The sequence below is a fragment of the Synchytrium microbalum genome, assembly GCF_006535985.1.
Source record: "Synchytrium microbalum strain JEL517 chromosome Unknown SmJEL517_scf0011, whole genome shotgun sequence".
In the NCBI taxonomy this organism is placed as follows: domain Eukaryota; kingdom Fungi; phylum Chytridiomycota; class Chytridiomycetes; order Synchytriales; family Synchytriaceae; genus Synchytrium; species Synchytrium microbalum.
In genome coordinates, this window is record NW_022158360.1 from 530503 (window position 1) to 552130 (window position 21628).

Here is a 21628-nt window from a genome sequence, read left to right on the forward strand (position 1 = left end):
TAATTTGAATGGGTTTATGCGGTTGAGTACTATCAAAGCTATGTTGATGGACACTAGTGGTAGTGGTAAACCCTTCGCATCAATAAGCAACAAGCTGGGATTGATGAGCAAGTACACCGACCTGCAATCAAAATATGACGCCGCATGCACTGAACTAGCAGCCACTCGAATATCTCTATCTGAAATCAAGAAACTCTTGATTCACTCATCTGCTAGTGCAATACCCGTCAACAAACCATCATCAGATAATACCAATAACAGTAGTAACGGCATACCTATGTCTAGCTCTCCATCACGAAAGGGATCCACCGTGCTACCATCTCGAAAAAGTACCGTCAATCTCTTTATAGGTGGTACCCAAAACGAGGTGGAAGCTGTCAACCCTCAACTTCTCGTATCTCGATACGTAGATGCCACGCTTCAAATCCAGGAGATGAGAAGTCTTGCTGCGAAATGGCAACGACGGTGTGAAGAGGTTGAAGAGGTGGTTGAATCATATTTGATGGGGACTTTACAGTATGATGGTTTGGGTGGTGGGAATAATTATGCGAGTATGCAGAGTATCAATAGTGTGAACATGAGTATGCAGAGTCTTAGGCGTGGAGTTATTGCAGAAGAGGAGGAGGAAGAGGAAGTTTTGGTTGATCAACAAGCAAAGAATGTGGGACTGTTTGTGTCTTGTAGACGATGTAATGGGAGGCAAGTATGGGTATTGTAGAAAAGAGATGTCTATATATGCAAGTATCATAAGTAGCATAAGTTAACAGCAATACATAAACGTCATGATATCAACATGGTTTTGGGTTTTTCGTCCTCAGACGGACACGATTCGAAATGTAAAATCGCTGAGGCACTGAGGCAAAAAAACGATCCAAGAGGAGATCATATCATTTGATATTCATGTTTTGATTTTGATACTTTAAACAACCACAACTCCCAAAGACACACTCTTTGTAAAACAAAAAGCCATTTATACTGCCTTCTTGCCATCCCAACTGGCAACTGAAGAACGTTTTGAAGAAATGGATCCAAGCGACAATGTACGTGGATTCAATTCACTGGAATTGCCTCGATCTTGCATTGAAACGTATGAACGTTTGCCTTCACCAATGTATACTTGGCGAGGTCTCCAAACTAGATGAAAAATAGAACATTGAGTTGTCAAGCCTCATCACTATCAGTATGCCACAAGTTGCTTACTCTTTCCATCTTTCTCGTCCATCGCTTCACACCAGTGAGCTGTTTGAGATGCGTATGTTAGCAACAACGGAATCGGAAAGGAATAGAAAGGGGATGTCATTTCTCACCCAACCAGCTGTGGAGAATCGTACATTAGCAAAACAACGGAGGAGTAATATTGTCGAATGCACTTACCCTGCTACACGCGGAATAGCGAACAACACGGGATAGAAATCAGTTGGGAAGCCGATGGCGCGATAGATAAGACCTATGAGGAACGTTCGATTATTTCATAATCGGGAAGTTTCTCATGTCCCAGACACAGAAAAAGAGAACAGTATGTCGAAGTCTTGAGATGCGTTGCTGACTTTGAATACTTGCCAGAGCTATAAACAAAGAGGCCATGTTAGACTCTTTTAAAATGACACTTTTAACTTTACTCCAACACCAACGCTTACTAGAAATCCACATTAGGATACAGTTTTCGTTCAATAAAGAATGGATCTGACAATGCAGTCTTTTCCAAAGCCAGAGCAACATCGATAAGTGGCTCTCGTCCAACAATATCGAAGACTTCGTATGCAACTTGACGAACAATCTTTGCTCGAGGATCATAGTTTTTGTATACTCTATCAAAAGGGAAAACCATATGAGTTTTTAAAAACCGAGGATTCGATGGGAGTCCAAAAGGGGGCGGGCTTTTGTTACCGATGCCCAAAGCCCATCAATTTCCTTTTGCGATTCTTGACACCTTCGACAAATGCGGGTACATTGTCTACGGTTCCGATTTCTTCGAGCATTCGGAGGACTGCTTCGTTCGCGCCACCTGGTCATGAAGATGATGAAACAAGTCATGTTATTTCTTTTTGCTGGCTGTTTTACTTCAATAATGGGACAGGTGTCTCACCGTGTAGAGGACCGTATAATGCAGCAATTGCTCCAGTTACTGCAGAGTAAGGATCGACAAGAGACGAACCAATGTGTCTCATTGCTGCAGTAGAGCAGTTCATCTTGACGCGAAAAAAACACCGTAATGTAAACACTTGTCAAATCGACTCAAGTTCGAGCTCTTTATCACATTACCTCATGATCAGCATGCAGGATGAAGAGAACATCCAAAGCACGTGCCAAACGAGGATTTGGTTTATAATTAGGTTCGGCAAGATGATCCAATTGATACAAAAAGTTTTCAGTATAGGTCAAATCGTTGCGTGGTGGATTGAAGTTCCTTCCAATTCGATTTCGGTAGGCCTAGTGAGAGAAAAGGCGTCAAGACTTTTCGTCGTTCTGCAAAATCGGGGTTTTCTTACCATAGCAGCAAGAGTGGTGCTCTTGCCCAGCAATCGAATGACTTGCTTGTTCCTCGCACGGATATTGTCTTTGAAGATATCACTTCCTTGTAAGGCAGGATTACCGTCCGGCGCAAAGGTACCAAGAGCAGCGATTGATGACATAAACATTCCCATTGGATGTGCTACGGTTAATGCAGGTGAGTTTGAGGTATATAATGAGAGGCAACAGCATTGTCTTTAACACAAAATGAGGAAAATAGAGCCAATGGAACACTCAGAAACGACCATCAAACACAACGTAGCCTTCAACGGCAGTACTCACCATCATGAGTGAATGAAGACATCAAAGTCTCCAGTTTCGAGTGCACAAATGTGTGCTTTTGAACATCACTGACCCAAGCCGTGTATTGAGCTTTCGTAGGGAGTTCACCATAGATGAGGAGATACGACACTTCCATATAATTGGACTTTTCAGCCAATTCTTCAATAGGATATCCACGGTAACGTAAGATACCATTGTCGCCGTCGATTTCACAGATCTTGGAGTATGCGACTTAACAAAAGTTGAGCTGTCAGGTCGACCTTAATGAGAGTTACGACTTTGGACTTACCCGCAGTGTTTTGATAGCCAGCGTCAAAGACTCGGATTCCTTCACTGCCACCATCAGTGATGCGTTGGAATTGGGTGGCATTGACGGTACCGTTTTGAATAGGAATTTCTAAAAGTGTTGCCGTTCATAGTAAGAATCACGTTTTGCACAAGTTTCACAAATCGTACCGTAGATTTTGCCAGTTCTGTTATCTAGAACAGTCAAGCTTTCATTCTTGACTCCTCTTGGAATCTACGTCAAAGAAATGCGTTGAGCCTTCGGGTTCCAAGCATCACACATATGTTTGATGTCAGCATACAATGACAAAAGCAGCCGGTTTGTCAGTCGAAGAAGACACTTCATAATTTGTTCCTGATTTTGTATCCTTAATTTGGAATTTGGCTCCTCTATTCGTAACAAAATTATCAAGTTAAAAAACCGGAGGTTTTGACATTTGCAGAACGAGTAACGCGTGTTTTCTTACTCGTTCAAAGTGTTTGAGAATGTAGCCACTAAATTCTCACATGAACTTGCAAGAAGAAGGTGCCCGGCTAGTAGACTAAGTCTCTCCTTGGACATCTTTGCTTGGCGTCTCTGCGTGATTTACTGTTTTTAATGTTGGACAAGACACACTCAACGTCCATTTTAACACGCCCACGCTCGTTTCACACTCAATTCGCGTTTAAATTAGATTTATAGTGATTTGACAACTATACAATTATGCAAAATATCGCTGCTATCTTACTGCCTACACTTGAATTTGCTCGATATCTAAAGGCCCTAGTGGTTTGCTGAGCTCATATATACACATCCTCCCATCAAAGAAAAGTACATAAAGCCGAAACCGAGACAGCGCAGGGCTCTGCTTATTGACCACCCGTTGTACAAGCATTCCAACGATCGGTTGGCTTGATGGTTGCAAGTATCGATCTATATGAAGCACAAATCTCTCTGGTTTGTCTTGTGTCTCGCGAATCCTAATTGACAAGCTGTGAGATGAAAAGGGATCTTACTGTTACAGCTGCATAAGGTTTGTGACCGTTACCTCAATCCTCTGATAATAGCCACCACTCCACACTGAGATCCAACAAACCCACATGATAGCTCATCGACCCATTCACTAAAGCATAAGCGATCTAGAAATAGACGTAAAAAGGATGAGATCTTTGTCGTGGTGCGTGTTACGTTAGCGTTTACCGAACGCTTCAAGATATGGTGACAGGATGCGAGGGCCTGTAAAGTTTCTTGATAAAACGTCACTACTGAAGTATAAGCGATTCAACCCCTCAGTTGACAATAAGACTAGATGGTTGGCAGAGGTAAACAGAATAGCATCCGTCGACGAATCCAATTCACACTCATGTTCATTCTGCTCCATATAAATTGTGTAGGGGGATGGCGAATATTCCGTGGTATTGTATTCGGGAACATCGGATTCCTCTGATTCTTGATCAGGTGTGTGGGCACTTTCCGTCGATGCCAACGAGGAATCATCTGCGTCTTCATGGTTTATGCCGGCTTCTGTATTGTCAGTATCAAAGTCTGGTATGATACCTGCTGCCGTTATATGATGGTCGTCTTCTTCAGCGATTTCGGTATCTGGTAAGCTATCTACATCTTGATTCCAAGCGACGTCAATGCTCGAATCGTCTTCTTCCAAGTCACCAAAGTCTTCTGCATAATCGACTTCATTCAGAGATGTATCGGTGGATCTCGTTCGACCGACACTGCGTTGCATGGTCGGGAACGGGTTGTTGGGGAATAATATATCTGCAAGGACTGTCGAGTTGGGATTTGGAGACGTTTTCACCGGCTTGAATGAGAGGAGCGAGACGAAGCGAGCGGTCCATCCCCTTCAAGTAGATAAAGACGTGAGAAGAGTGAGACAGCGGCCAAGGCGGAGCACAATGTTAGATCTTACCACTGGCTCGTAACATTGCTCGAGAACACCAGATCTCCACTTTTCAGGTACCATACCTTACAGGATTTATCTACAGATCAGGAAAGGATGATGAGACAGACGTTGGCAAAAGAGAGTTTCTACAGAGTAGCTCATACCGATCGAACAAGATACTAAGTATCGACCACAGGGGCTAAAGTCGATATTGGGTACGTTGTGCGCATGCCCACGCAAGACGAGCTTATCACAGCCTTCACCGAGCCATTCTCTCTTATCGGCTTCCAGATTCCAGACAGTTATGGTATGAGCGTTCGTCGAGACTGCAACCAAATGATGCTCGGCGTGTGTTGCAATGCCCCAAGCACTTTCACTAACAATCAAAGAGAGAGTTCTCAGTGATTTCACGATGAGTATGGATTGAGTTCAATATGACCTTACTCTGGTTGTAAAGAAATGGGGGTGCGATGAAGGTCGCTGTCCAAATTCGTAAACCACACTCTGACTGGACCTCTATCACTAGCAGTCACCAACACTTCCATAGCTCCCAAACTACCAACATGAATAGCATTTATAGGCGATCGTTGTCCTTCAGACGATATCAAAGTGTCGAATGCCGTGACTTGATTCACTCGAAAACATTTGATGATGTCGTATTCGGCGACATAGAGGATATCAGGGTCCTGCTTGCTGAATGCCATTAAATTTATTCGCTAAAACAGAGAAAAGATAGTTCAGTTATGGTCTTGATTGATGATTCCGAAGGAAATAACGTGACGTTTGGAGCAAAGTGAGTGTGGAGACGTCTTACCCATGGAACAAAGCGAGCATTTAAAAAGGTATTTGTGGATAACTCATGGCATTCCAGAGGCTGATAACCTCGCTGTTCAGCCATTGCATCAATTCAGGACCAGCTACTGAATGGAACGGATTTCGAGAGTTATGACATTGACAGCCAACCTAGTCGAGTAGAAGCACCTCAACATGCTAGATCCAGCAATCACTTCTACTTCTTAAGATTCATTCCAAGGATATTCCCTTCTTCGTTGCAGCCTACTGGCCCATTCTTCCCAATTCCCAGTCGCCAACGGCCTGAACAAAAAGTACCGTCTAGAGCCATGAATACTCGCCCAGAACGCGTCCTACTCAGCGATACCGCTCATCTGTCTATATTACACGTGATATTGTTGCTATATCACTCATCATTTTAATTGTCGGTTTCGTCTATTTAATGTGATCTGACCTGCCGTCAACTCGAAACATTGTAAAACCCCATTTCCACTAGAGAGAAGTGAGAGGAGAGGCTAGGAGCGACGCAGGATGCACTGGATGCATACTATCAAGCATCCATACTCGGCGGATGATTCAGATGCCACGATTCCTGGCTTTTTTTGGTCTGCAGTTCAGTCGTTAAACCCATTTACTAACAATCACCACATCCCATCTTCAGAGACCATTGCCAATATGTGGGATACTTTCAAGACACTCTTCGGTGTGGGTTCCGATGAATCGTCAGCTGGCTCAAGTGCGACAACTGTACCGAAATGTGCAATCCATGCGACAAGCTGCTTCGAGGAGGAAACACCAAGTCCTCTCGCCCCCGAGGAGGTGAGGCCTCTGGACGCCTTCGGGTGGGTCATGCATTGCCATTGGGGAGGTCCTAGTGCTAGATCTATATTCCAAGACACTCTTCGGTGTGGGTTCCGATGAATCGTCAGCTGGCTCAAGTGCGACAACTGTACCGAAATGTGCAATCCATGCGACAAGCTGCTACGAGGAGGAAACACAAAGTCCTCTCGCCCCCGAGGAGGTGAGGCCTCTGGACGCCTTCGGGTGGGTCATGCATTGCCATTGGGGAGGTCCTAGTGCTCAGTATTCGTAGTATGTAGATTTGTAGTTTGTGACCATCATGTAATAGTAGTAGTTTGTACGTATTTGTAAATAACCCCATACCATGCAATATTTACGCCATTTACGCCTCAATGCATAATCTATTTCATACTCTCTGACAACGAAATCCGAAATCCTCCATCACTCTAGTTATTGATCGTCAACAAGTTGTAACTGTAATTGTCTACACGAATTGGTTCAACTGTTTGCCTAACTTGATATATGGGCTTCGTGAATATATCCTCTCTTTTTTCTTCTTATACATGTCGTTTGTCGCTGCGTCTCCTTCACAACACGCAAGCGAACAATTCATAGATTTTAAACTAATTAGATTAGATCTGGTCTAAACCATGCTGTCGACAACAGGAGCACATGTCTCCTTCCATCATCTATATGATGCCGGAGATCCTCAAGCCGTGCCATTCTACGATGGGCCGAATCTGGCTTCGAATGCTGAACAATCGGTGTTTCTGTCATTGCCAACCAAACGGAATGCAGCTCATCATCTAAACGCGGCCCCCACTACCGCCACTCACGTCTTGCAGGGCGTTAAAGCTCTAGGAAATGGTGCTAAACGAGCCATTGCTCGTCTGGGAAGTGCTACTCAGATCGACATTCGTGATTCTGCATCTTCGGCATCAAACGCTGGTGATTTATTGGAGCGATCGAACTCTCAGGCTCGATTATTAGCACCACAATATTTAGATTTCAAGGAAATCCTTCTTCCAACCATCCTGGCTCTCGTGCAGCCTGTTCCTCACGTCGCTCTTAACAACAGCACCAATCAGCCTTTTGGTAATACCGTACCAATAAAGTCGCACTTTCCTGTAAGGAATCCTACCTCAGCATATGATAATTATAACGATCTAGCTGCTGACGCTGAAGAGGAGGCTGAAGAGTCACGGTTGCAGCTGTTGAAAACCACAGAGCTCCTTTTACCTACAGAGTCTCAGTGGTATGCTCTAAACCAAATGAGGATTCACGCCGGAGCACCTGAACGTAGCTTTGGTGGTATAGAGAAGCTGGCACAGTATGTGTTCGCACCGTTGGTGTTTTTGGTCACGTGTGGCTAACGACAATCTACCTAGTTACTATGCCCAGTTGGTATATTTGGAGCAGAAGTTTCCTTTTGAAACTGGAAAGATGGATGTGACCTTCATTTGGTTTGAAGCTTTCGCGGACGATAAAAAAAGTAGTGAGAACCCTGTCACTTTTCACGCTGAAGGCCAAATGCTAACCATATTATTCCGTCTAGTTATCACCAGCTGCATCCAGTACGAGAAGGCATCAGTTCTCTACAATATGGGCTCTATTTTCTCTCAATTGGCTGCTGGAGAACAGTTATGGACATCTGCTGGCAAAAAACATGCCTCAGCCTACTTCCAGGTTTGTCAAAATCTTGCTGGCGATACAATCACATCAATGCTGATCTATCTCCGAATCAACAGAAAGCCGCTGGTGTATTTATCTTCATTCGGGATGCACTTTGCAATCGATATCGCATCCGCGTGGACAAATCGTCGGATGTCTCAGAGCAGACCTTGACTGCATCAGCTCAATTGATGCTTGCTCAGGCTCTGGAATGCTTTTACGGAAAGGCTACCGAAGGTATATAGTCTTCAAACGCAAACGGGGCGAAAGCTTGCAATTTCTGAAATCTTTGACTGTTTAGATCATGTCAGCAGCCCTATCACAGCTCAGATTGCTGCTCAGTGTGCTGACTATTATCAGATTGCTCAACGATCGGCCAAGTCGAATAACGGGTTTGGAAAGATTCGATATCCAAGGGTATAGTCTATACCTTAGCTGTTTCTACGCACGTAGTTGTTCACACCTATATCGTAGGAATGGGTATCGCAAATGAAGACAAAATATCTCCTATTGACGGCTATAGCCCATTTTCATACACCTTCGACGCTACCAGCAGCCATGCAAGTCGCGGAACGAGTAACGAGATTAACAGTAGCCCGCGGATATGCCTTCCAAGCTTCCAAAGCTGCCCGTGATACATCAGCAGTATTACGGGATGTAGTAGACGCATACACGGAAGTTATTGTTAATGCTCTATTGGCTACAGATTCCGCCAATTTTGACTTGCACCACCAAACCACCGTCGATGTCCGATTACTAGTACCTATAAAACGACCTTCTGATCCGCTTGTAGCCCCGCCCACCGCCACGAATGTTCTAGGTCCATTAAATCGCTTCCAAGACTTATTCCATGCCGTCATTGCACCAAATCATCACGAAGACGTCCGTAATTTCTTACAGGATTGTGGTCGTATTGTAGAAGCCGGACGTATAGAATTAAGTAATTCTGTGGTGGAGATTGATGCCAAAGTTGCTGCTCTGGGATTGAGTCTCGCCTCATCAAAGGCCGAAGATGATGGGAAGGATGGTGGTGCAACAACATCGGAAGATGCTTTTCAACGAGCTAATCCAGCGATGCTGATTGAGCAGATTAAAGTCTATCAAAAGGAAGAAGTTGTGATTAGCTCGGAGGAAATGATCAAGAACCTTCGACGGCTTCAGGAGATTATTGGTGGTAACCTTCAAGAGGTATGCTCGACAGATAGATGTTTTCATGCCCATTCGCTCATTGAGCTTGTAGCTTACACTGATGGCTAATTATCTTCTCAGTCGTTACAAATCCTAGATCGTATTGAAATCGCGTCGTTGGGTGACTCGAATCTTGTAAATCAAGTCTCGATATTACGACAGTCAGCCGTAGAAATGACTGATGTAATGCGTGAACGCAAGCTCAAACTAGAGGATTTGTATCTATTGTATGAGACAGAGATTGCCGAGTTTTCACCATTGGGTTGGAGTGAGGTAAAAGAAAGTTGACCACTTTGACTATATGTCTAGTGCTGACCAGTTACATTTTCATTCAGGAAAAGCTTAAAGCAATCTTGCCATGTCTGGATACTCCTAGTGCTACACTAGATGATACAAGATCAAGATTGACAGCGGCCAGGTTGGAACGTGGTATCTTTTTGGCCAAGATATCGGATACGAGAGCTGAATGTCTCAAGAAGTTTGAGGAAGTTCAAAATTTCGGAACTGGATTAGGTACAGAGCTGGGAGAGTCATCAATTGTTTATAGTCCAGCTCATGACGCCTTTTTTCGCTTGCAGACGTGTTGAAGACGGGGGAAGATTTGGATGTGTCTGCTGCTTTGAACGCTAGACGTAAACAGCTCAAGGTCCTGGAAGATACTATTCGCCAAACTCGCAAGGAGAAGGATGAGCTTTTGGCAAAGATCGAGGTTCGTGCATGAAGCATTTTCTAAATCTTTTTTTGCGCTTAGAAATGACTCTCGTCTTTTCCTGGTTAGAGCCTTACCAAGTCCATTATGAGAGATACTGCTGGTGTTTCAGAAGAGGAGCAGTCAAGAGCAATAGTTGATAGCTTCAAGACAACTTTTGCACATTATGCTGTCTTTAGGGAGGAAACTCAGAATGAAATCAAGGTATTGCAGCCCTTGGTCGTATCAAAATTGACGTTTTTTCCGAAGGTTCTTTTTTGCATCACTCATATCATCCTTCATCATAGAAATGCTTACGATTACGAGAAGAGTCAGCTGGTATTCTTGTACGTTGCCACAAGTTCACTGGAAGCAAGGGCTCTGGAGATAGTCGCCGTTCGTCTCCTGGTCGCAACAGGTAACAAAAAAAGACAAATTGACGTCGGACGGTCAATGTAGATATTAAACGACCAATTCTTTCCCTCTTCAGAGAAAAGCTACTACCACATCCATCAGGTTTAGACCGAGATCCTATGGTCACCAATATGATGGCGAGTGACTCAAGGCCACCATCTCCATATCGCGAAAATGGTCGTGCCAGCACACCACACCAGTCTGCTCCCAGCTCTCCAACCAGAGTAGCGTCATCAATCCCAGGTGTAAAAGTACCTGCTCCCATGTCACCGGCAACATCTGCGGACTCTAGTCCTGATGTAATCATGCCTGATTCAAAGGCAACTGAAGAAATTCGACAAGCTCTTCAGGAAGCATTGCCTCATGAAGGACGATTCGATGTATATACTCTCGGATCTCTCCCAGGACATCCATCTGATCCACAGGTTGAGAGTACTGAAGATTATATGAAGAGACTTATTTCTACGCAACAAGCTGAAATTGAGCGATTGGGTGCTCTCCATAAGAATCACGAAGCTCATATACGAGAATTGCAAAAACAGCAGCGGACTTCTAGTTGGGCAGCTTTGGAAGCTCTCGCTAGTAGTAAATCGCATCCTGATTTGATGGATGCTGCTCAAGAGCCACTTTATAAGCAACAGCCAACAAGATCAGAGTTTCTTGAACAGCGACCTGCTGGGTCGAAACGAGCTCAATTACTTGAAGTGAAACGACGACCATCTGGTGCTCCCATTAAGTATGTCTCTGCTACGGGAAACGAGCATTATCAAAGACCTCCACGTATAGAAACTGCTAGAGTTATAGTACCTCCAGCTACTGGAATTGCTTCGTTCAGCCCGACCAAGTCTACCGAGAAGATGAAGTCAGGATTCTTAAAATTCTGGAATGCAAGTGGTAGAGACGCCGATGCATCCTCATCAGCGCCCATCCAACATCAAGATCCTGAGTCGAATGCACAGGCCAGACCACCCCATATAGTTCGACGACCATCATTGCACCGGCCTACAAATAATAATATTGCGTTGGAGCCTAGCTCACGCAAAACGAGTTACGCCACCGCCATTGAAATCTTACATAATGGCCAACGAGTGCCGAGTGGATTCAACAGACGTGTATCAGATATGAGTGCATTTGGAGCAGCAGCAGAAGACGTTATAATCGATAACGGTTCTGATTTGCATTCTTCCGAACTCAACTTTTTCGAAGTTGAGGATGCTCATCCTGATCCAGCCGTAGAAGCAAGATACGAGACATTAATTAGACAAATCCAACGTCTAAGATCTGAAAATGTAGTTATACGACAATCGTCTGCTAAAGATGCTCGTAAATTACGTAAAGTGTTGGCTATGATGGATGCTCAAGACCATGTCAAGGACTCTGTCACGAATCATGCTGCTGCTACAGCCCCAGTATCGCGATCAGCTACACTACCAGTCCGTTATCCATCCGTGTCTGGGCTTTTCGAGCAGGAGCAGGCTCGCTCTTCAAACCACGACTCGAGACATCCAACTCAACTACAAGAATGGGTTGCTGAACAACGTAGAGCATTAAGTGAACGAGGGGGTGGTGAGACTGTCAATGTCGCTCAGAAATTCGAACCATCGTCACCACGAAAACCAGTCTCACATAACTATAATCAAGAACCTACACCACCGTCATCCACCTTCCGCCCACCACAACAACAACACCAATTTGCAATGTATGGCAACAACACTCAAGCTCAAAACCATGCCTTGAGCACTGTCGCATCGGTTGCAGCAGCTGCAGCAGCCGCTGGTGTCCATGTAGCTCAAACAGGACAAACGGTAATGATGATGTCGTATGGCGAGACTTTCCCGGAGAGCATGATGATGCATCGTAAGCGAAATCCGGTTGCTTCTATGGCTACCGCCGAGTACAGTAAAGTCGAATCGGGTACAACTGGTCGTATGTATACAAAGACTCGTAACGCTGTTGGTGGCGGTAATGGAGCCAAGGGCAAATATCCATTTGATAAGGGAGATAGTGGGATTGGAGCTAGTGGAGCTAGTTTGTCGAATACTACGGATGATGGTGCCCGTGTTCCAAAGGTTGTTAAGAGGTCTGAAGGTAGGAAGATGGAAGATTGTTGGTGTTTGACAAGCAGTGCAGATCCTGATGAATGTTTTTTTGCAGGCAAGAAAGGTCCTCTAGACCCATACTCTAAAATGAAGCGTGATAATGATCAAGTAGTGGGACAATTGGCGTCTCTTCCACCTTCAAGTTCAGCTTCGACGGACGCATAGAAAGCAAGCAATGATACAAAACGAAACTCATGCCTAATCATGTACATCATATGAAGATATATTATTTAGCTGTTGTGCTGCAAAAGGAAATTACTTGAAATATTAGAGATTTTCAACCAAGAACATAATTATTGTTTTCAAAATGTATTCACAGCTCGTCAAACCCCAAACGACGAGGTATTTTTCACGGGATTAAAGGTTCAATTTAGCAATTAGATCAGTCAGCACAGCCTTGTAACCCCAGGCCTCTCCAGAGATACGTTTGAATCTAATACCATTAAGTGACAGTCTCGGCAGTTTACACACTTCAATTTCAAATTCTATATCAGAAGCCACACAAACAGCCATATACGCTTGTAGCTCGTATCTAATACCCGATTCTCTCAGCACCCGAAGTATATCGTTAATCAACGTATCTGGATCCTTTGACGATGTAGTATTCACCGAGAAGGAGAACCGAATTGTACGTGGTTCCTTTTTGATTATCTTGCCCGTCTTGGGCCGGTCTGCTAGCGAGTTGTTTGATGCACTTTCACTGGTGTTTAGCTTAGATGGTAGTGCGTGTGCTTGGGAGGATGATGTGGCAGAATCAGTACGTATGGAGGGTAGTCCACCAGACAGATTCATGGCGTTGGCGCTATCGTTGGGCTTGAGGAGATGTGCTACATTTGGTAATGGTCCTGATGAGTTGACGAGTCCGTCGACTCCACCCTTGTTGTTTCGGTTGATGGTGATTGTGGCAGCTCGAGCGCCACGGGTTCGAATGACGGCGGCGGACAGTTTGGGTGTTGTTGGGCCGGTAGGGCTACTAGATGATGTGGGAGATATACTTGTGGAAGGAGCTGATGCAGCTGGTGATACGGGAGACGGCGTAGGCGAAGTTGGAGAAGGTGGTGCACCACCAGCATAGGATACCGGTCTTGCAGTAACGTATAGTGATGGACGTGGTCTGGTTTCTGCTACCGCATCACTTGATCCACCACGTTCAGTAGCTGAATCCTTCTTGTCGTCCTTCTTCGCAGCAGCTTTAGCCATATTGGATTCCAGCAATTCTCGCTTCAGCTCGTTGACTCCCATGGGAGTTGTGACTGTAGCAGCACGTTTACGGCCGGTTGTTGCGGGCGCTCCTACAGCTGACATTGGTCTTGGTTTGTCACTGGATGGTGGTGGACGACGGCTCACGACCGGTGGAGGTGCATCGTTCGATGAGTTGTCGGTTCTCACACTTTCGCGACTTCGAGTTGGACGATCTGTTGATGCTCGTGTTCTTTCACCGTTAGATGAGCGAGCATCGTCACTGAATGATTGTTGGCTGTCTCCAGCTTGGGAAGACGGGACTGATGAATCCCGATTAGCTGAAGCTTTACTTGGTTTTGGCAAGATTGGTAGCACCTGCATATCATCTTCCTTCCCACTTCCTTTCCTTGCGGACTCGGCAATAGGTGACGTTGCTTCATTCAGAGATTTCGGCCTGCTTGGTGGAAGGGCCATTCCCTTTCTAGCTACTCTGTCTGCAATTAGGAAGAAGGTGGCTGAGAGATGATCGTATTGGCCTGATGTTACTGACGCTTCAACTTCGGAAGTATCGAGACCCAAGTCTTCGAGTTCTTTTAATACGGCCATTTGTTGATCGGCGGTTAGGTCTTCGGGAGCTGGGATTTGTGTTATGCTGGGTTCTTCATCCATGCCCTCACAAAACCATGGATCTTCCTTGATTTGTGCTACAGTTGCTCGTTTGCTAGAATCGACTACTAGGAGTCTTTTGATGAGTTTCTCGCATGCTACGAGAAGCAAAGAGAAACCAATATTAGAAAAGGATTTCATCCAATAACTTTATCGTATCTTTTTCACCCCAAACAAAGTTCTTACCAGTAGACATGAAAAACGGAATATGAAACTCCCCATTCAGCACCCTCGCTCTCAATTTAGGCAAAGTCGATCCATCAAACGGCAAAGACCCACAAACCAACACAAACAGCACAACTCCCAAAGACCAACAATCAACTTCAGGCCCCACATACTCTCTCCCTTGAAACAATTCCGGAGCAGCATACGGCGGGCTACCACACCAAGTGTTTAAATGCTCGTTAGGATCAAACTGGTTTGAAAATCCAAAGTCTGCAATCTTGACATTGAGGTTCTCATCGAGGAGGAGGTTTTCGGCTTTGAGATCACGATGGATTACACGGAGGTTGTGGCAATATTCGACGGCGGAGACGATCTGGCGGAAATGCTTTCGGGCTTCTTTCTCTATAGTTTGGTTGAGTGTTAGTGGTGAAAGGCAATAAAATGCATCGTGAAGAAGGCTGAAGCGTGAAGTTCATATGCTCGCCTTTCATCCGTCCATGAGCAACCAGATAATCAAAGATTTCACCACCAGCAACATACTATAAGCACAAAGCACATATGTTAGCTTCAACACGTTTTCTCTTGCTGACGCAAAAACCGAATGCAATGCGTCTACATCAACACATGTACATACTTCCATAACAAGAAACAACTCCCTTGGCGTATCAATAACTTCATACAACTTTACAATGTGTGGATGATTAAGCAGCTTCATGATTCTGACCTCTCGGTGCAGTTTCTTAGCAGTCGGTTTGTCTAATTTGGTCTTGTCTATTATCTTTACCGCGACCTATATCCAGTAAATTTCCAATTTTTAGAGGGAAACAAGTCAGTTGTGGCTGACACTGCACGCGAATTCCTAATGACTCAGTCCTACCTTTTCACCAGTGAGCATATGTGTTGCAAGACGAACTTTAGCAAAATTGCCTTCTCCGACAGTCCTCTCCAAATTGTAATGCCTGCAATTCCAGAATAATTTTTGTACAAGTTAGTGTATGTGTCGGATCGTATTATCCACAAAGTACCCAATTTTCGTACCCAATAGATTGAGTCTTGAGTTTCGTCGGGCCATTAGACCTGGTAGGCGACGGGGGTGTATCATCAGCCATTTTGTCGTAAATACCACTCTGTATGTGCTGTCAGGCAAACCTGTCGGTGTTTCGAGAAACCGTCAAGGTGACAATCGATAAGAGTTAACCCCAACCACGTTACCACATTATTGAGTGGGGGTTTTTTATGTGGTCCGAAGACCTTCCTCAATTGTTGAAGTGCGCCCTGATGAGAACGCAGGTGCTTTACTAACAGATTGTGGGGGGCTGTTCACTTAAATAGGTGTTGCTGGAATGGTCGCGGTTGATGGACGCAGAACAGGAAAAATACCAGTTGTAACGGTACGTAATAACAAAACTCTAGGAATTTCGCGTCAAATTATCCTTAAGATGGCAGTGAATGCTTTTATCTTACAACTAGAGAGCGATCGCATAGAGTGATTTGTCAAAAAACAGAAACAAAACCCATGTTACTGCGTTTATAGCAGGCTTCACTCTATACGTTCTATTTGACAGACAATTTCGTATCCACGTATCGTAAATTGAAGCATCCACTGTCCATGTGGGATCGGAATCTGTTAAGTGTTTCGACCAACTCTGCAAAACATTTGGTCTCGGAGATAAAAAGTGCGTGAATCAACACCCCTTAGTCAAACACTGGACTTTTTGCGCGAAGACTTCCTCTGCACCCAATCTATCAATAACAAAATCAAATCTCGAACCTTTTTATCAAGTCAAGCTCACTGCAAAAACCATGCCTCAAGTGGATATTTCCGACACAAGCAACAGATCCCATGTTATTGCACCAACTCTCTTAGGGAACTACGTCGAAGAGCGTCAAGCATTCGAAGCCCAGCTACGCGCACGAAATGGAGAAAACCCACCAGCACACTATGCCCACGAAGACGAAGGTTTCCATCCTCGTCGACACCACAAAAACCGCCCAGAACCAGCAACCACTGAAGCTGCATCTCCCAAACGAGTCGCAGCTACATTATTGGGTAACTGGGTTGAAGAGAGATATGCCAAAGAGGTTCCTAATGCCTTGTCGAATGGCAAACAATCTGTAATTGCTACTGCATCCATTATTGGAACACAATCTCAAGTTGAGGAGGCCAAGGATGCTAAAATGGATTCAGCAGCTGTTTGGAAACCTACACCTGCTGTTCGTGGTGACCCACATTTCCACATCAAGCATAAACCAAATGTCACGCTCCAGGGCAATTGGTTTGAAGATCGGTTCTTGTTGGAGGAGGCTGGATCTGGTCGTGCTAGAGAGACTGTTATTGGGATGAGTGGACCTGGTGGTCATGTAAGTTTTCTTGCTTTCGTTATATGTTACTGCAGGAGTTGTATCGTGTTAGGCCATCAACTTGTGAGATCAAACTTGACTTCTTCCTCTTTTCGTCTTTAAGTTTGACTGGCCTCAACGAGGAGTCCCAGCATTCGAATCACAACCACCCCGAGCTGATCCTCGAGGAAACCACAAGGCACCACAAGGAAAAATCTTGCTTGAAAACTTTGTTGAAGAACGAGCTGTCGCTGATAAAGGTTTCAAGGATCCTGAAGATTTGCCTACATTGTCTAAAGCTGGTCATCAAGTACGTTGTTGGAATTGATGGCTGTTGATCAGTATCCCAACGATGTCACTCATAACCTCCGTTTTTGTTGACCCATAGGGAATACTCGCGCAGTCAGACAAACGAGAACTGATTACAACCAACAAGGCAGAATTCAAAGGACCTGCTGGTGGTGCTGGTCGAATTGGTCGTCGTTTGCAGTTACAGCAAGAAGAGTATGCTCGTATCGCTGCGTGAGTACATTTATGTCTGCCGTCGTTATATGTTTTGCATCGTATAGGAAAGGGCTTGAGGCTGACTTCAAAACAACACTATAGATCTGAAATCAAGGAACCAGTTGAAGACCGCTCCGCCAAAGACTGGATATCTACAGCCAAACAAGACTTTGGTCATGAAGACATCTACCCGCCAGTCGAAGATTTAGGATCTAAGCCTGTTGATGAGGTAAACCGCAAAAAAGAAGCTCTACAAATACTTCCGAAATGATCCAGCCTTTAATCTCTAATCGTCCCCGTCAACCAACAGGCCATGAAAAGGCAATACGCCCAACCAGTAACATTCTGGACTGATCAAGCAGCCATGGCTAATGGAATAGCAATCTGTTCTATGCCATCAAACGGATTGGCAAATGCTGCCTCCTTTGGAAAGCACGCTGATTTCAGTACCCCAATAAGAGAATTCAAGAAGGGTGCTCATGTACAGTTTACTCCTATACTGTAGAGCAGGGGAGAGTGGGATGCGTGTAGATTCAACAGCATACGTCAACAGTCTAGCATGAGATCATGTATGTAATTTAATATGGTACAGCTGAATTATGTGATTACTGCGTTTCGGTTAGATTTTTATTACTGGTTTCGCTGGTCTCGTAGAAAACGTGTTGACTCTTTCGCTGAGCCTCTCCTAACTTTTTATTTCTACTAAAATTTGGCCAACTTTCGGAGAACACTGCGAGAAGGAAGACTTTGGACGCTAGAAAGGGTACGTCATATTCACTGCCATGTACTTGTATTCATTCTTTGTAAGCTTACTGAAACGTCATAGCTACATTGGTGACAGAGTTCCCCGCTCAAAGTTGAACATCTGATTTTCAATCGTATCTGTCGAACCAGGTAAGTTCAACTAGAAATTCTTCAAGTATGTAAGGATACCTCTTGAGCTAACAAATATATATAACTATCATACTAGTTGCCCCTCCGACTCCTTACAGCCTTAGCACGAAAAATGCTAACATCAACACCGGTCATGTTGGACGATGACTCCAACAACATCACCAACAACACCAACAAGCTATCATTCACAAAACTGGCAAAGAAACTCGGAAGCCATATGAGAAACGCTAGTGCCGCCTCAACAGACTCGTCAACATCCACTCTCTGGAAACGAGAAAGGTCAAAATCTGATAACACTGATGGAATACTTACTACTACTGGATCAAGTAGCAAACCAAACAGGATAAAATCAGTATTTGCTCGCATGAGAGTTAAATCTGAGGATTGGAATACAAGCAACAGTACTGGTGGTAGTGGTGTGACGGATGCCGCAGGATGTGACGAAGAGTTTTCAATCATCACGCTATATAGTAGTACGAATAGCGATCGAAACTCGTATGTCTTGTCATCGCCGGATGTATGTGATGCTGCTGCTGTGATATCTGACCCAAACGAAGAAGTTGTGCATAGTTTGGATGATCTGGGAGCTATCCATATTGAATCGCAGCTACAAAAAGATACTGATACCCAAACTTATAATAAAGACCGCGTCTTCAAATGTAAACCAAACTCTGATACGTATTATAACCATGATGGTGAAGCTGGTGGGATGCTCAGGTGTACGCCAAAGATACCCTTCGATGTCATGCTGTCATCGGCCTTTTGGGACGTAACGATTAAGAAATCGTTTAATCGCTTGTGCTAGTAGCTGGGATTGTCTGTATCATAGTGTCAGGGATTTAGGGTGTTGGGGACCATGTAGTATAGTAGTCGTATAGTGCCATTACTCATTTATTTTTTGCTCAGCCCTCGTTTGTAAAGTCATCTCTAGTATAGTAGTAGTAATAGTAGTAGTGTTTCGCTCAGTTGCTCAAGAAATATACCATGCGTAGTATATCCTCATGCATGTGTGTTGAAATTTCAAAAAGTTATATTTCGAATTTATTGAAGTTTTCTGGCTCAGTTGCTCAAAATACCAAGCGTACCATATCCTCCGAGCCATCGATTTGCCTCACGTGTGTTAGGATTCAGCGCAGTTTGCAAAAGAAAATTATGAAGTGGTTTCTAAGGCAAGTTCTCGTGACTAAACCAAAGCTCCAATGTAAAGTGGTATCAAAAGTCAATTTAAAATACTTCGAAAACGATTATTTTCAGTAATGAATACTAGCCTGCTTGATGTGAAGACATGGATTTTCAGCAAGTTTTCACAAGCGACTTTACGATGGATCACTCTTGCGTCCGTGAGTAGATCAGACGTTTGTACGGACTAAAGCATTCATTTAACATGAATGATCAACTTTTAGAGCATACTGGTTATGAGCACTGCTGGAGCTCTTTATAGTTATGCTAGCTTCTCTTCAAGCCTACAGGCAAAGTTTGGTTGGAGCGAAACTGAAGTCAATATCGTTTCGTTCCTTGGAAATACTGCTCTGTATTTAGGTATCGTTCCACTCTTTACTTGGTTGTTTCTCACTTTCTTCATTGTACATTTCAGTGTTGCGTACTTTTGCCACGAAAGCTCATTACTTTTCGAAACAACATAGCCTTCATAGTATGTGGCCCGCTATACGACAAATTTGGTGCATCATGGACAATGTTTCTAGCAGCATTACTATACTCGGGCGGCTTCATCGGGATGTGGAACTCGTACACCAAAACGACCGATGGTTCGGTTTTGGGATCTGTTGGAGTAGTAGGCTTCTTTTATTTCCTCGCAGGATGTGGATCGTGTGCAGCATACATGGCCGTCATTGGCTTAAATATCAAGAACTTCCCAAGTACTTGGACTGGGAAAATCACTGGGATACTACTGCTCTTTTACGGTCTCAGTGCTACGTTCGTCGCTCAGGTCTTTTATCACGGATTTGTTGAAGGATCACCTGATCCTGATGCAGGCGGCTTCTTAATGTTTCTGGCTATAATGGTGTTGGTTGTTAATTTGCTCGGCGCATGCTTTATGTTTGATACATCAAAACCCCCAATACCAAAGCTTGGATCAAGCACTGAACTCACTGTCAAACCAACTGATGCGAAATCACCACGAAACTTGTCTAAATCGAATCAGGCAAGCACTGACGAAATCATATCATCAAACCAAATCAACTCGCCCGAAGAAGAAGGATTCTTTATTGAGCACAACGACGCTTCAAACTCTCTCATACCCCATCCTGCCACGAAAACAATAACAATCCAAGACCAGCATGAAGAGTCCCACATGACACCATATCAAATCATAACCTCAAAGGAGTTCATGTTATATCTCTTTGTATGCGTCTGGCAGCAAGGCATAACGTACTTTACCAACGTCTCAACAATCCTCACATCCGTATCTCCAACAATCGATAAAGACACACTGGCTTCCCAAATCAGTATAAACGTGACGCTCTTGTCAGCTGCGAATTCAATTGGGAGGATTGTGATGGCTGTTGCATGTGATGTGGTCAAGCCGTATGTGGACTCGTCGGCTCTACTTGTGGTTTCGCAGGTCATGCTGCTTGTCGCTGCTGCTATTATATCGGCTGGTGTGTCGCCATCGTCGTTGTATTTCTGCTCGCTGCTGCTGGGTTTTGGATTTGGATGCTGTGGAGCGCTGTTTCCACCGCTTGTGAGGGATTTGTTTGGGATGAAGAGTTATGGGTTTGCGTGTGCAGGCCTGATGGTGAGTGTGGTGGTTGTGTCGTTTGAGTTTGTCTCATTTGTTGCTTTATACTGCACTCGTTTTTTGTGTCAAGATTTCAACAGCGCGAGACAGAAAACAGACCAACATCATTTACCACTATAGGTTCCAGTGCCACTTGGAGTTTTCGTAGCAAACCTCTCATTCGGTCAACTATACGATGTTGAAGCATCACGTCAAGGAACAACCATATGCTACGGCCATTCATGCTATCAGACATCATCTCTTCTGTCACTTGCCATCCAATTCGTCGTAGTCTGTGTCTCGCTTGGTCTTTTCTGGAGAAGGAGGTCAACAAGTCTTCTTCAAACGTCCATGAAACGAGGAGGATCAGTGTAGATAGTAACATGACATGTATTTCATAGTAACATACAGACTTCAGCCAAACAGAAGAAGGTTTGAGTTGTGAATGTTGCTTGCTAAAATATCACCACAGATACAGCGTATAGAATCATTGTGGTGGTAAGAATACAAGCATTCGTTCTCCGTAAGT

General features: G+C 44.3%; 5 protein-coding genes across 5 annotated transcripts; 3 read left to right on the top strand and 2 right to left on the bottom strand.

The window, feature by feature from the left end:
* Positions 1–970: 970 nt before the first annotated feature.
* SmJEL517_g02651 (uncharacterized protein) lies at positions 971–5853 on the bottom strand (the record flags this gene model as incomplete). Its single annotated transcript, XM_031168579.1, has 20 exons — positions 971–1134; positions 1201–1239; positions 1308–1315; positions 1375–1447; positions 1516–1565; positions 1638–1808; positions 1888–2005; positions 2087–2189; positions 2263–2430; positions 2490–2653; positions 2794–3024; positions 3083–3190; positions 3250–3313; positions 3381–3468; positions 4107–4197; positions 4259–4914; positions 4983–5052; positions 5120–5331; positions 5400–5671; positions 5770–5853. 20 exons carry the CDS (start codon positions 5851–5853, stop codon positions 971–973), a joined length of 2934 nt encoding a protein of 977 aa, XP_031025508.1.
* A 1345-nt stretch (positions 5854–7198) lies between these two features.
* SmJEL517_g02652 (uncharacterized protein) lies at positions 7199–12773 on the top strand (the record flags this gene model as incomplete). The annotated part of the gene is made up of 12 exons (XM_031168580.1): positions 7199–7878; positions 7937–8234; positions 8297–8456; positions 8521–8636; positions 8694–9407; positions 9489–9680; positions 9743–9920; positions 9986–10116; positions 10186–10320; positions 10404–10513; positions 10586–12597; positions 12664–12773. 12 exons carry the CDS (start codon positions 7199–7201, stop codon positions 12771–12773), a joined length of 4836 nt encoding a protein of 1611 aa, XP_031025509.1.
* Positions 12774–12965: 192 nt separating this feature from the next.
* On the bottom strand, positions 12966–15730 carry SmJEL517_g02653 (uncharacterized protein; the record flags this gene model as incomplete). Its single annotated transcript, XM_031168581.1, has 6 exons — positions 12966–14554; positions 14643–15023; positions 15148–15160; positions 15256–15411; positions 15499–15580; positions 15660–15730. 6 exons carry the CDS (start codon positions 15728–15730, stop codon positions 12966–12968), a joined length of 2292 nt encoding a protein of 763 aa, XP_031025510.1.
* A 694-nt stretch (positions 15731–16424) lies between these two features.
* On the top strand, positions 16425–17970 carry SmJEL517_g02654 (uncharacterized protein; the record flags this gene model as incomplete). Its single annotated transcript, XM_031168582.1, has 5 exons — positions 16425–16982; positions 17086–17271; positions 17350–17483; positions 17568–17694; positions 17776–17970. The coding sequence occupies 5 exons, from the start codon at positions 16425–16427 to the stop codon at positions 17968–17970; spliced, it is 1200 nt and encodes a 399-aa protein (XP_031025511.1).
* A 501-nt stretch (positions 17971–18471) lies between these two features.
* SmJEL517_g02655 (uncharacterized protein) lies at positions 18472–21474 on the top strand (the record flags this gene model as incomplete). Its single annotated transcript, XM_031168583.1, has 4 exons — positions 18472–19128; positions 19763–19898; positions 20003–21117; positions 21241–21474. 4 exons carry the CDS (start codon positions 18472–18474, stop codon positions 21472–21474), a joined length of 2142 nt encoding a protein of 713 aa, XP_031025512.1.
* Between the last annotated feature and the right edge of the window lie 154 nt (positions 21475–21628).